General features: G+C 40.9%; 1 protein-coding gene across 1 annotated transcript in view; it reads right to left on the bottom strand.

Annotated features, from left to right (window-relative positions):
• Nucleotides 1-14,835, bottom strand: part of LOC139647213 (protein Shroom2-like) — a 36,195-nt gene extending 21,360 nt beyond the window's left edge. Inside the window, 4 exon segments of the mRNA XM_071523078.1 lie at nucleotides 9,319-9,467; nucleotides 14,650-14,709; nucleotides 14,711-14,812; nucleotides 14,815-14,835. Of these exon segments, the coding sequence (XP_071379179.1) occupies nucleotides 9,319-9,467; nucleotides 14,650-14,709; nucleotides 14,711-14,812; nucleotides 14,815-14,835 (332 nt within the window).
• Between the last annotated feature and the right edge of the window lie 291 nt (nucleotides 14,836-15,126).

The following is a 15,126-nucleotide window of genomic DNA, read 5'->3' as shown; positions in this document are numbered from 1 at the left end:
AGCTAACCTGTTATCTAGTCAGCTAACCATCACTGTCTTGTTGTTAACACATCTGATTAGCACACTAGCTAACGTATCTAGCAGCAGCTAGCGTTAGCATGTTCACATTAACATCAGTGTGTTTGCCGAACAGTTTGTTCAGGTTAACTGAGCTGACTCTTCTCAAGCTACAACTCAGAGTGTTTTGGAGTAGAGACTAGGGCTAAAGACAAGACAGTTTACTGTGTCACAGTAACCTGCATTTGGAAACAAATACACTTTTACATATAATGTTACTTAACTGACCTACAGCCACACAATCTTTTTCAGCTAGCTCTCTTTTTCTAGCCTGGTTTTTAGCCAATATTTGCACACAGCCAGACCTCCACGATGGCGCCAGACATGGTTGCCTGCAGATTTGTGACGCAACTGCAAAGCTGCTATTCTCTTTCTGTTTGCCCCCCTCTCCTCCACAGGGAGGACAGAGGTCAGAGGTCAGGGTCAGATACAAAACAGCGTCTCTGGAGCTGTTGGGGATTCAGTGTCTTGCTCGAGGACACTTCAGCAGGGTGGGAGCTTGCTGACACTGGGCCTTGAACCCAGGTCCTCCAGTTGAACAGACTCACTACGCGGCCCTGCTGCCCAAAACCACTGAGGCCTGAACAGGGACTTGCACCCTGGAACCTGAATGCAGTCAACTCCGTATTTCCTAGCATTCTTGTGACCACACCTCCTTCATAAACAGTCTGTCCTCACACTGTAAAGTCTGCGGTGGCATGCTGTCAGCACTGTTATCACAAGTTAACTGGGCCAAATTCCTACTTGGTTAAAAAAAAAACACCAGTACCACTTTTTCACTGCTAATGCTGAGTCAGAGTACTAACCTTTAATGGTGCTACATGAACACATCATTGTCAAGTTGATTGTGATTCCTTGGTATAATGACTGTAAACAAATAAGACCATTAGTTTGAGATAAAATATTTTTTTTCCATGAGAGAGATCTAATATCGTTTTCATTGTTGACCTTTTACACGAGGCTCTCACTTTCAGATTTTAATACTGGGGAAATCCTCTGATAGCAATACTGTATTTTAACCAGGTATCGGCCTGATATCTGATCCTAGTATTGGTACCGGTACATTCCACCGCGACTCATCCCCGCTATATTTCACAAGTCCTTTTCTGTTGAAGATCTAATCCAGTGTCCTTGTCAGGAAACACGGTACAGTCAGAAAATTCTTTGGCCCCCGGCCCCAGTCTGTTTTGAGAGATACCAGCCAATGTCAGTCGGGTGTAGGGGGGAGGAGGGAGTCCGTTTGGTGGATTGTTTGGATCAGGAGTCAGAGAGAGAGGGATGCTGAGAGACTCCCTGACCGTGAAACCGACACTCCTCCGCTGAGGGGAGGAGAGGCTGGAGGCCTGCAAGCTCTCAGTCTAAACACAAACACAAATCACTGCTGTATCCACTGTGTGCTGCTGAGTTATTACCGGGCTCCAAAAAAAATCCTACCAAATCGAAGAATCATCCGTCCATCCATGGGAAATCACATGCCAGTCAGATGCTAGTAAATTTAGGTACATTTTTCAACTTTACCCGGCACTTTGGCAGGTGACCAACCATCATTACGAGGTTCTTTACTCTTCTAAAAGTCGGAAAGAAGAAGAATTAGAGAAGTGGCCGGTGAATTTGGGATTCAACGACTCATTGTGGCCAGTGGTAGTGATTTAATGGAGCGTAAACCCACCTAAACTCAGATTACCTCCCTTTCTAGCCAGACATACATCTTGATGGAGGTGAATTTATAGTATTCTACCTAAGTAAGTAGTATCAAACTGATTTAAGGGATATGAAAACAGTCGTTTAAGGGGAAAAACGCAATACAACTCATATTTTCCTGAACATGCAGATTTTTGTTCATATTGGTGGATGTTTGCCCGATTTCAGGTCATTTAACCTTTATTTAACCAGGAATTCTGGGAGATTTGGCCAAGACAGCAGCATCAGCAGTAACAATACAACTCCTACACATGATAAACAGGGAAAAAGGGGATTGCCTTGTCTGTTAAAACTAGAAGCAATGACACATTTCCCGTTAAGTGACTTGAATCAGGTTTTTTTTTTAGAGGTCATAGTTCACCACCACCACCAAAAACATTTACCCTTTCCCTTCCTGACCTGCGTGTCTCCATCCTCCCTCCCTCGCCCGCCCGCCCGCCCGCTCCCAGCTCCTATCAGACGGGCGATGGCGGCTGGTGAATGGTGACACATAGTGCTGATTCACCAGCTTGCTCGCGAGCCCAAACAGCCGGGCCGCTGGCGGCTCTCGCCCCGCTGAGCCCGGCCGGCCGGCTAAATAGGAACGACACAATAGAAAGTGCCGGCGTAATCACAGCTGGGCTTATCGTCGTGTCACTCCCTGCCCCGCCGCAAAAATAAGAGCTAGGTGAAGAGGAGGGGAGGGAAATGTGTTGTGGGGGAGAAAAAAAGCAGAAGGCTTGACGCAGCAAACACCTGGAGATGACCAAGAGTTGAAACATCTGGCTCTGCGGTAACTAGAATTAGACCTATATCAGGCCGATATTGGCTTTTTATTAAATATCAGATATCAATCAGTCAGTGTCGTCCACCTCTGATATGATGGAGGTTTCTCCTGACCACAGATACAGAAAAACAGCCTGAAAACCTGCAATGATTTTTTATTTTCTTTGTACATTTAATTGTACAATAATGGGGTTTTTTTTGTAACTTAATTCTTCATATTAAAGGCAGACATGTATCCCAGAGTTTCCTCTACCATTAAATAGGTGAGGTGGGTCACTCTGCCTTAAGGAGCTGCTAACTCACTTCAAATATTTTCCTTATTATGGGTTTCAATGAAGAGTTTTAGTGTCTAAAGGCTGTTTCAGAGGTTTTTCCACCCTGCTGAGAATACAATTCCAGAGGAAACACTGAATACTTGTACATTTTTTGGCATAAAAATCATCAAATTCAAATTTCTGCCTTAAATATCAGTAAACCCCATCAGTCAAACCCTAACAGTGACTGTTAAATGTTCGAATTTGCCGTTTTCAGCACATTCAGTCTCTCCTGTTCCATTATCAGTCGTAGGAAAAGAAATGAATGTCAGGGAGTGATGCGTTTATGTCCAACTGCTATAAAAAAAAACTTCCAAGTGTAGAAAATCTCTCTCCTATATCTGTGGATAAAACTCGTCCTCCTTGTTTTAGGAGGTAAATGCCAGCAAGGTTTCCTCTACACTGCTGCTGAGAAATGTCTATTTTTTGTGACACTCTCTTGAGGGGGAAATTCATCTTGGTAGGGATTCAGTGTCTTGCTCATGGACACTTCGGCAGACACTTATTGTTACTTGGGAATCGAACCGGGACCCTCCCATAACGGGAAGGACTCTCAAACTGACTGTACTATGGGTAAACTGCCAACCTTTAGAAACAAAAGAGCTTTTTCCTCACTGTAACCTGAAGTGTGAAGTGTGTGTGTGTGTGTGTGTGTGTGTGTGTGTGTGTGTGTGTGGGTGGGTGGGTGTGTGCGTGTGACAAAGAACTACAGGTTAAACAGCTGTAAGAGTGATGGCCTAACACACATCTGAAAGAAAAATACACACAAATACACACACACCTGATTTGCCTTCTAAATTCACCTGCTGCATCCCTGCCACAGCTGAAGGATCAGTTACACACACACACACACACACACACACACACACACACACACACACACACACAGATTTGCTTTAACTTGTAACATCACCAACCTTCACATAAAGTTGTCATTCATCCCTTTTCACCCGCGTTTGGGAACCTTCAAAAATCCTCAGCACACATAAAAGAAAAAGAAGAATTTTCCCTTCAAGCACTTTCTCAGGTTTACTACATTTACAACTGATCCTTTGGGGAAAATGGGTCACTGCCTCTCCACACCCTTTTAATGCCATCTAGACGACCAAAAAACACATAACCTGCGTTATCTCAAACTCATTTACAGCTTCCTGATTTAATCCAGCTTGTCAAGAAACCAGATGATTGAATCACAACTCGGCTAGAGAGGAGATGAAACAAAAAAAGACAGAGAGAGAGAGAGAGGGAGAGAGGGAGGATAAGACAAGTACCTGGAAATCTTCTCAGAGACTCTTTATCTTCTGAAAACAAACATCCAGAGAGAGAAAAACAACAAAAATATAGAGAGACAGAGGAGCCCACTCTTTGCTTGTTGGAGGAGGCAGCCTTGCCAAAGCCCCTGAAAACAATGGGGCTGTGCTGATATGGCCTATCCCACTAAGCACTGTCAACTCACCTAGGCAACATGGGAGATACCACTCCTCCCTGCAAATAGGGGGGGGGGGGGGGGGGAGCCGGACTGTGAGGCGGACTCGACGGTTCCCGGGATCTACTTTTTAAATCTCGGCGGGTGTGCCGTCCCGAACCGAGCCCGATCCTCGCTCTTCCAGCCGGGTCGGATGAAGTATTTGTTTGGTAAAGAGGTGTAGGAAAACCCCCTGGCAGCCCCCCCCACCCCACCCCCCTCCCCCCGCCCTGTGTTGACTCGGTCTGCTCTGCAAAGCTGAGCCCACGCCTGTGGCTTTGCAACTAGTAATTGGATTCAGGCTTTAAGACTCTGTTGCCATTTGCCAGTCAGCAGGCATATAATTCTGACAGGACACAAGAACTGGACTCTAATAATGAACCGGGATTCAATGCTGATTTACTTCTGCTGCAATATCTGATTTTTCTGCAGTGGACCCGCTGTTTCCCTTCATACAAACACAGCTGTACATGTGTGCATTACATAAATCATGAATAATCAAACATAAATTGACAAAACAGGGATTTTGAGGAGGGTAACCCCACCTGAGCTCACTTTACACACCTTTTTATTTGGGAAGAGAGTTTTTAGGCTCGACTGTTTAGTTCATAGTATATATTATAAAGTACTATCAAGCTGATGTAAGTTAGAATTATATCATTACATACGGATATATTGGATATGAGCCTTGGTCTAAAATGGTCTAAATTAATGCTTTTTTGAAAATATTGTTTTTTTGTCACTACATCACTGCCCCAAAACTAAAAACAACAGGATCAATCACGAAACTTCACGATCAATGGCAATCTTTGATTTTTTTTTACTTCAATTTAACTTTAATCAAAAAGCCACTAGATGGCCCGAGTCATTCACTCCCACTTGTTGATCACCATATTTGCTGGTAACTAGTTGAGAGACACCAGAGTTTTGTGTTGCAGTATACTAAATATACTAAAAATAAATCAGATAGACTGAAGGGGCTGGGGAAACTCAAAGCTGGCTGCCTGTTAATCAATCCAGCCAGTCATGTTGTTATTTAACTGCCTGTGTGTGTGTTTCTATCCTTGTGAGGACCACAAGGATAGAAACATAAGAAAAAATCCTCCAAAGTGAGGAGTGTTGTCACTTCTAAAAGGGGTTAAACTTTACAGTTAGGATTAGAATTAGGGTAATGAATGAATGAATGTCGTCAATGAAAGTCCTCACAGTAATACAATGGACTGTATGTATGTGTGTGTGTGTGTGTGTGTGTGTGTGTGTGTGTGTGTGTGTGTGTGTGTGTGTGTGTGTGTGTGTGTGTGTGTCAGCGTGTGAAACGAAGGGCTGCAGGACAAACAACCGGGAAAATGATGCCCTCTGTCGAAGGGATTATCTCTCTCTCTCTTCCTCTCTATCTGTTTCTTTTTTCTGTCTTTATCTTTTCCTTTCTTCCTTCATCCCTGCTGTTTTCCTTCTGAAGGAGGGAAGGAAAGGAAGAAGGGGTTCTCTCTCTCTCTCTCTCTCTCTCTCTCTCTCTGGAGACACAGTCCAGCTCTCTGAAATGTAATGTGTAAATCTAAAATGTACACTTATTGGCTCCTCATTTTTAACTTCACAGGCGTTTGATCAACTTTCTGCCCTGAACATCTGTTAATTAATCTGAGTGAAACTATGATCAAAATCTAGTCATTCTTCTACATTCTGTAATTGTTCTTGTAAATGAAATAATGAAGTTTAACAATTTGCTGGGGACCCCCAGGAATGCCCTCAAGGACCCCTGGTGGTCCCCGGACCCCACGTTGAGAACCACTGGATTACAGGACAAAATAGCTCGAATAGCGATGCCTCAACACACACCTGAAAGAAGTATCCCTCTCTCGTTCTGTCTCATACACACACTGCTGAATCCTAGACTTAAACTGTGTGTGTGTGTGTGTGTGTGTGTGTGTGTGTGTGTGTGTGTGTGTGTGTGTGTGTGTGTGTGAGAAAGACAGAAAGACTGCCGGAAAAACAGCTGGAACAGTGATGCCTTAACTTCTGAAACATCTGAAAGAAGAAACCCTCTCTCTCTGTCTAACACACACACACCCTACTGAATCGTAGCCTCAGAGTTATCTGTGTATATACAGGACTCACACACACACACACACACACACACACACACACTCAGGGACAGACAATGCAGCCTCCGAGTCCTCAGGCCGGCATTGTGCGTTGGCTTGGAAAAAAAAAGAAACACCCCGGCTGTGTTTTGTTCCACTAAGTCAGTAACAGCGTCATGGTTTTCTGTCAGTGGGCGAGGCTGAACGCAAGGTGACGGCCTTGAAATCAGACAAACTCAAATATGTAAATCCTAAGAGTTTGTATATCGGGAAATATGTAAATCCTGTGTGTGGCTATAGTGCTCATCACAGCAAACTTTGGGTTATTTGAGCGTAACACTGTACGGCAGACAGAAACTGTCACTGTTGACAAAGGGAGGTGAAACCTTCTGAAGTCCAGCACATAACTTTATTTTCTAGAAGGAAATAGAATCAGCAAATACAGCCTGCAACAGCTGAAGAAATAATTAAAAAAAAACTTGAATTTAACTGTTTTTTCCTCTAATTGTGTTGTAGTAGGCCTAGTACGCTCAATTTGTGGTTCCTTAATTTTGGTGTGGCATTTTAGTGAGCTATAAACATTTAAAGGAAAAATCCACCCTAAAGGACTTGAACACTATTAAAAACAGAGAAAAGACAATTTCCCTACCAGGATTAATACAGTATCAAATTATTATTTCATTGACCAGTATAGCTCCAGCCGGGCTTTCTCACCCATACAGGTGTACTTCTGTATCCGGATTGAGGTAAATAGAAACTGCAGATAATTAATAGGTATATAGAAGCTAACAAGCCAACATGCTAAGAATGCTAAGATGCTAAGATATCAATATCAGCCAACATGCTACTAACAAACAGTCAGAGCAAAACACTATGTCAGCTAGCATGCTACAAACACCAAAGCTAACAAGCTAATGTATGAACACGCTATAAACAAGAATATAATGTGATTGGCTGAATCTCTGTGCTAACATCCTGCAACTCTTTCAGAATAATCATTAGCCGTCTTTGCTGCTCCTCCACCACATCATGCTGTTGTTGTTGTTGTTGTTGTTGTTGTTCTCTGAGCTTTTGTTACTGCTATTTTCTGGGGGGTTTTTCAGAGGTCATGAACCGGTTACCACTTTAATCTTCATGCATCCTCACTGGTGTGGAGTGTAAATAAACAAACAATACAAAAACCACAGCGAGTAGGCCTATGTAGCTTTTATACACACATTTGTATGCGGCTGTGTGTTCGACTGTGTTTTCTATTTCAGGCAAGTTCAACTTCATGGTAAGCATACTGACACCTGAAGTCAAAACTGAAGAAATCTTTGGAAACTATTATCTATTTTGTCAATACTGGTGTAATGTATCTTCATGTAACCAGTCCTGGGAGACTCAGTTAGGTCAAAGGTCAACCTCTATGTCCCCAAACCTCCAGTAAAGCAGTGCTGGTGTGAGGCAGGTTAGTAGATGTTTGGTTAGTCGTCTCACACCCAGCTGATAAAGGGGAACTCCTCTCTCTCTCTCTCTCTCTCTCTCTCTCTCTCTCTCTCCCTCTCTCTCCCTCTCTCTCTCTCACATTTAAGAGTCATTATCTGAGCTCTGAAATAACAGTGTTGGCTGGGGCAGGACCGGCTGGACAATGCCCCCTTTTGTTTTTACCCCCAGGGGCAAACGAGCTACGAGAGGCCCATGTCAGCCCGGGTCCGCCTGAGCCCCCCCCCCCCCCTCCCCCCTCCCCCCCGCAAAGAGAAATTAGTGATTAGTGAAAAAGTACAACAGGATTATAGGATTATAATGAGCTCCTATTGTGCTTAGGAGCAACATATTACTCCTTCCTACCTTTCTACCTTTTCTCCTTGGCTTTTGTTTCTTAATTTCCCGAGCTCTTCCCCATCGTACACGATTACTCTCGGGTCACCAAAATATTTCGTTGCATCTGTTGTCAGGGCGCTGCGGCTTTGACCTTTGACCTCCTTACTGCTGGTTGCTTGTAGTGTCGGCGATCTTGGGATTTAAGACTTTTTCTACTGTTGCACCCATTCTCTGAGGGTCAGCCGCTCTGGCTGAACCATATACGATACTGATACAGCAGTGTGAAAAAATTTAATCACTAAAGTGCGTTTCAATATGTATAAAATACATGTAAATGATGAATTAATTATTGAACTTTGCTAACAGACCATACTCAAGGCCAGACATACTATTTACTCCGTTAGTAAGTTTACATGCACACTAATAATTTGATCTTAATGTATTTAAAGCAATACTGTTGAAATTGTCATGTAAATGCCTTTATTTAATTATCTTTATCGGAGTAAGGTTATAACATATCATTAGATCTTTTTACCATCGCTTTTAATTAGGTGCTGGTTAATTGGTTTAAATGTATTTCGTGTTTTTCTTTTACTTGTGTATTCCTTTATATTTCTTTGTTTTTAATCCCTTTTTATTATTCTGTAAAGCACTTTGTTAACAGTCTTTTTAAAAGGTGAGAATGAAGAATCTTATCACAGACTTTCTGACCCTGCTGTCCTGCCCATTCCTTAGGGAGATTTTCAAAACAAAGTGGGGTGTCTCCCTCCGGAAATTTTAAGATTCAGAAACCTTATTTCTGGCATTCTGGTGACTTTTTATGCATAAATATAATACAAAAACTACATCCAAAACTCTCCACTTCTACATTTCCTGAGCTAATATGCTGTATAATACCATAAAACCATAAAGACCACATTTATGGTGTAACTTATTTTGTTGACCGTTCAGAAACAGCAGTGATAGCATAGGGACTACATTTTTTTTCTGTTACTATTTTTAACAAATATAGTCAACAAGCAGATTTTTAAATTTGATCAATATATGGGAGAAAATCGGGAGAAATTACACAATGAGAGAAGAGCAGGAGTCCCCGGGATAAATTTGGGAGGGTTGGTAAGAAACGCGGTACCTTCGGACCACCAGGGCCAGGGTCTTGTGGGAGCTCTTCACCAGGCAGATGGCCTCCTGCCGGGAGCCGCTGAGGGCCACGGCGTTGACGCTCACCATCTCATCACCGGCCTGGAGACGCACCGCCGCCGCCACGCTGCCCTCCTCCACCTGGAGACACACACACACACACACACACACACACACACACACACACACACACACCACATCATGTTGTATGAAAAACAAACTACATGCAGGTATACATCAATTGGTACACTGTAAAAACAAATTCTGTGTAATTTACGGTAAAATACTGGCAGCTGTGGTTGCCAGAACTTCACCGTAAAAAATATGGTGACAATGTATAAGACTTTACGGTATGTTTTTTTTGGCAACCGTAAATTTCATAGTTGAGAACTGTTAAATTGCTATGAGAAAAACAGATATATTGTAAACCTGTTTACGGTAATTTGCTTTAAAAATAACAGCTATAATATAAACCTGTTTACGGTAAACTATTTTAAAACCAACAGATATACTGTAAACCTAATTACAGTCTATCTCAGTGATAAACACAGTACAGCTGTATGATATATTACGGTATTATATTGCAAAGTTCAACTTTACAGTAAATTACCAGGGGTTTTAGGGATTAGGGATAACTCATATCTCAGTTTCTCATAAATTTGTTTATGGTAGGACTGGGAATTAAGTCATTAACTCATTCACCGTCTTTCAGTGGAATCATATTGTGATGATATGATGATATCGTGATATCGTGACACACAATTCTGCTGTCTAAACTGTTGATAGCAAACACATTTTAGTGAAAAAACTCTGACAAAATGAGGTATGAAACAGTTTAAGGAATACTATTTGAAAAAGTCCTACAAGTTTTGTTTGGCATCAGACTTATCATTACCTTGCAATTCAATGCAATGAACAGCAGTTTGATTACATCACTTGTGATTTTGCATACCTGAGCTATATCGTGATTTATATCGATACTGAAAAAAATCCTGATGATTATCATAATATTGATTTCAACAGAGGTGGTAGAAGTACACAAATTCCCTACTCAAGTAAAAGTGCAAATACGCATTTAAAAATATACTCTGGTAGAAGTTGAAGTACCATTTCAAATCCTTTACTCAAGTAAAAGTATAAAAGTACGTGGACTTAAATTTACTTAAAGTATAAAAGTAAAAGTCGTTCTCTAAAAAAGTCATTTCTGATCTTCTAAACTGGTTTTCTGTTGAGCGTTCCTCTGAATCCCAGATGAGAAAGAGTCTGCAGCTCAGATCAGGAACCTGAACCCTAGCAGCTGAATTCACTAACGTTAATTCTCTCTCTCTTGTTGCTTCTCTCTTCTTCGTGTTGCTTCTCTCTCTTGTTGCTTCTCTCTCCCTTTCCCTAATTTTTGGTGTCACTTTGCTGAACAGGCAGCCGATCACATCTGGCTCTTGATCAGCTGCTTCCGGGATGGATGCTGTCTGATGCTGAAAATAATTTTAGAAAATCAGTTGATGATTTCCCGAGAGTAACGAGTCTGTTTTGAATGTAGTGAGTAGAAAGTACAGATTTTTCTTTTGAAATGTAGTGAGTAGAAAGTACAGATTTTTCTTTTGAAATGTAGTGAGTAGAAAGTAAAAAGTCTTCAGTGAAAGAAAAACTTGAGTAAAGTACAGATACTTGAAAATCTTACTCAAGTACAGTAATGAAGTATTTTTACTTTGTTACATCCCGTCTTTGGATTTCAACCACATCGCCAGCCCTAATTTATAGGATAAAAAAACTCACTCAAATCTACTCTAGTCACCAGCCAAAGGAGAGCAGATTTTAGCAATGGCTGTTTAGTTTTCCCCCTCTATCGGTCACTTTGGCAGCTAATCCACCACCGTCTACCTATAGATTCTTTTTCATCCTAAAAATTACCTAAATTCCCAGAATCAGAACGTTTTTTTATTATTTTGCACTCTGGTCCTGGAATAATCTCCAGTCAAAGCTCCAGCTCCACTGTTTTATTCCCATAAATCAGTTCAAACAAATTATCTACAGTCTTGGAAGTCCTGGAAGCCTTTATTTTACCAAGAAATAAAGGCTAAAAAGATTTAAAAAAAAAAAAAAAAAAAATAGAGGAAGTGGCTGGTGTATTCAGGACTCCATTTCGGAGGAAGTCCGGTTCCTAGTTTGGATGCAGATTGCCTTTCTCATGTCAGCAGGGAGAAACAGCAAACCAGAGTGGGGCCGTTGATGTAAACAATTACATAACTAATTTCTTAGTTTCTTGGGAATTTCAATTCCTCGAACCTACAATTAACATTTTCATCTCGTTCCCCCCCCCCCCTCATTATATCAGAGGTACCTCATTCTCAGCATCCCCGCTCCCCATGGTTAAACAACACACAGGATCGTTACATCACATCCTGTGTGTTGGGAAAACAGCTTTGATTAGATTATAAGCTCAGAACAACACAGGGTTCCTTTGATGGAGACGGTGGTTTGTGGACATTCTTGTCCTGTAGGGCCCCAGCGCCAACCTGGCATCGGTTCAGCCTCATTAAGTCCAAATCAACAGAGCGGGCTTCCCCATCCCGCCACTTATTGATATTTACATGAGAGGTAAAGCAGTCGCTGGGTCCAAAATATATTTACAAGAGAGGTAAAGCATTCGCTGAGTCCAAAATATATTTACATGAGAGGTAAAGCAGTCGCTGAGTCCAAAATATATTTACAAGAGAGGTAAAGCAGTCGCTGAGTCCAAAATATATTTACAAGAGAGGTAAAGCAGTCGCTGAGTCCAAAATATATTTACAAGAGAGGTAAAGCAGTCGCTGGGTCCAAAATATATTTACAAGAGAGGTAAAGCAGTCGCTGAGTCCAAAATAGCATGAAAATATTAGAACAATTTAATTCCAAAACGCTATAGCCTCCATCCATTTTGGTAGGGCTGGGCGATATGGTTAAAATCAATATCAGGATAATCATATGGATTTTTTTCGATATCGATATATATCACGATATGGCTCACGTGTGCAAAATCACGTTAAATAATCAAATGAATGTTCATCCCATTGAGCCGAATAGTAATGTTAGGGTGTGATGTCAAACAAAACTGAAATTTTCAAATAATATTCCTTAAAGAAAAAGTATTTTTGCACACCTAAAAGTCTTTGAGTGACAGATGCATAGGGCCAAAAAAAAAAAAAAAAAAAAAAAAATTGAGAGAGAAATAAACCTGCACTCTCCACACTTACATAATACTTGTGATGTTTACCTGATGAAGGTCCTATGACCGAAACATTGCAATACAGTTTTATACAAGTGTAGACAGTGTGCAGTTTTTAAGTAAAATTTGCTTGTTATCATCAGTTTAGACAGCAGATTATACCCGAAAATCACCATATCATGACAATAAGACTCTACTGAAAGACAATAAACGATAATATTGAATTATCACCCAGCTCTACATTTTAGGTATGCGATGTTACTTGATATTGATTGCTCAAATCTCATTATATCATCTAAAATGTTACTGTTTTGTAATCAAGGGTTTTTAGTTGGTTATTAACTTTATAAAATAATCCATGCTGAGTTTCACTTTCTTCCCTTTCTCGTCTCTTTGGCCACACAGAGCAGAGCGGCATGTTGTGTCAGGTGGGTGGGAAACTAAAACCAGCCACCGGCCAAATGTTGTTAAATTTGCCCTTGGCTGGTAAGACCATTTTGGCAGGAAACCAAACATCAGTCAGGTTGTTTTATATTCTACAGCGTAGTTGACTGTTACAAGTAGAACAAGTGTCTCATGCCCACTTACTCAAAAACTCAACCTGTCTTGTGGCTGCATTGCATTCTGGTCTATTGAGTCTACTGTCGGAGGAGAAATTGCTGCAGGAAATATCCCAACATGATGTCAGATTACATTTGGCCAGTTATCTACTGGAAGAAGAAAAATACACCAAACAACAAAATGGACCCAGAAATGCAAGGTATGTTACCAACAGCTGCTTAAGGGAGGATTTTTCCTTTAACATTGGCTGAGGAGGGAACAGAGAAGGTGTTTTTAAAAGTGTTAAGATGGCGTTTCATCGACCAAACCCAGGAGCAACTGAGCAACCTGAGTACTGTGATTAAAAATTTAACCCCATATTGGCTGTAACCTGAGTCAGGAGGAGGCTGAGCAGCACTCTGACCAACACTGTGCCACTGGCCTGGCATCTATCACACATTTAGATACTGGATTTATAGTCTGTTATACAGTGGTGGAAGAAGTACTGAGATCTTTTACTTCAGTAAAAGTAGCAATACAACAATGTAAAGATACTCCATTACAAGTAAAAGTCCTGCATTCAAAATCTTACTTAAGTAAAAGTACATAAGTATTGGCAGCAAAATGTACTTAGAGTATCAAAGTAAACGTACTCATTATGCAAACTGTCCCCATTTAGAGTTATATTTTTCATAAATTATTGGAATATTAATACTGATTTATTGACATACATGTACATGTAAGCAGCATTTTAAAGTTGTCAACGTGAAGCTAATCTTAACAATTTAGCTATACTTTTGGGTAGTCTAATCTATAACAATGCTATTTTATAGTTATTTTATAAAGATTATCAAATGTTTTAAACATAAAATATTGATCTGAAAAGTAACTAGTAACTATAGCTGTGAAATAAATGTAATGGAGTAAAAAGTACAATATTTCCCTCTAAAATGTAGTGGAGTATAAGTACAAAGTAGCATGAAATGGAAATACTCAAGTAAAGTACAAGTACCTCAAAATTGTACTTAAGTACAGTACTTGAGTAAATGTACTTAGTTACTTTCCACCACTGCTGTCATACACTACCAGTCAAAAGTTTGGACCCACCTGACTGAATGTTCTCTGTTCTTCATTCTCTTAAAGCCATTTTGATCTAAAGGCTTCTGCTTAAACGCTTGAAATTAGTTTCTTAGACAAATATAAAACGGTGAAGTTGATCCTATGAATTTCTTTCCAAAGCCTTTTCCTTTCCATCAAGGCAAAGGGCGGCTACTCTAAAGATTTTGTTTAACACTTTTTTTGGTCACTGCATAATCCCATTTGTGTTATTTCATAGTTTTGATGTCTTTACTGTTATTGTAAAATGTGGAAATTAGTAAAAATAAAGAAAAATGTGGTGTGTCCAAACTTTTGACTGGTAGTGTAGCTTAATGGGTAGAGCAAGGCACTAACACTGTCAGAGTGAGGGGTTCAATTCCCATCACCAACAAGGATTAACTTGCATTTGATCCACTGTGATCTACACTGTGCAAGAACTAGTTTAATTTAGACCATCAGCCCAAACATGTTTACTGTTGTTACCTTGGTGATGAGCAGAGGCTCCCGGTGCTCGCTGCCTCCTCTCAGGGTGAAGCCCCAGGTGTGCTGTGCCTCTGAGCAGCACCCGCACCAGCTCTTCATCCTCCTCTTCATCATCGTCATCCTCCTTCTCCTCCTCCTCCTCCTGCCCCCTGCCTCCCCCCTCTCCACCTCCCTCCACCACTTCATCCTCCCTGCTGAGACCCTCAGGTCGTCTCTGTAGTCCACGACGTCCATGATGTCTCCATCAGCATCAGTTCACCTGACAGAGCATTTCAAAACTGATGTATGTTTCCTTATGAAGAAGAACAGGAGTAAATCTATAATATATTTCAGAGAGATACTATACAAATACCACAACAGCTACAAGTCCCTACAGAAATATTATAGGAATATTACGGTGATACCATAGGAGGTGAAAAGCCCATAAAATACAACATGGTCACTATAAATTCACTATTGAGTACAGGCAGACTTTCT

This window comes from Centroberyx affinis, unplaced genomic scaffold, assembly GCF_046629955.1.
Source record: "Centroberyx affinis isolate AG114_WGS23_722 - 3 ecotype Tasmania unplaced genomic scaffold, CSIRO-AGI_Caff_v1 ptg001062l_1, whole genome shotgun sequence".
NCBI lineage: Eukaryota > Metazoa > Chordata > Actinopteri > Beryciformes > Berycidae > Centroberyx > Centroberyx affinis.
Note: the sequence above shows the minus strand (reverse complement) of the source record. Positions and strands in the feature narration are given on the sequence as shown.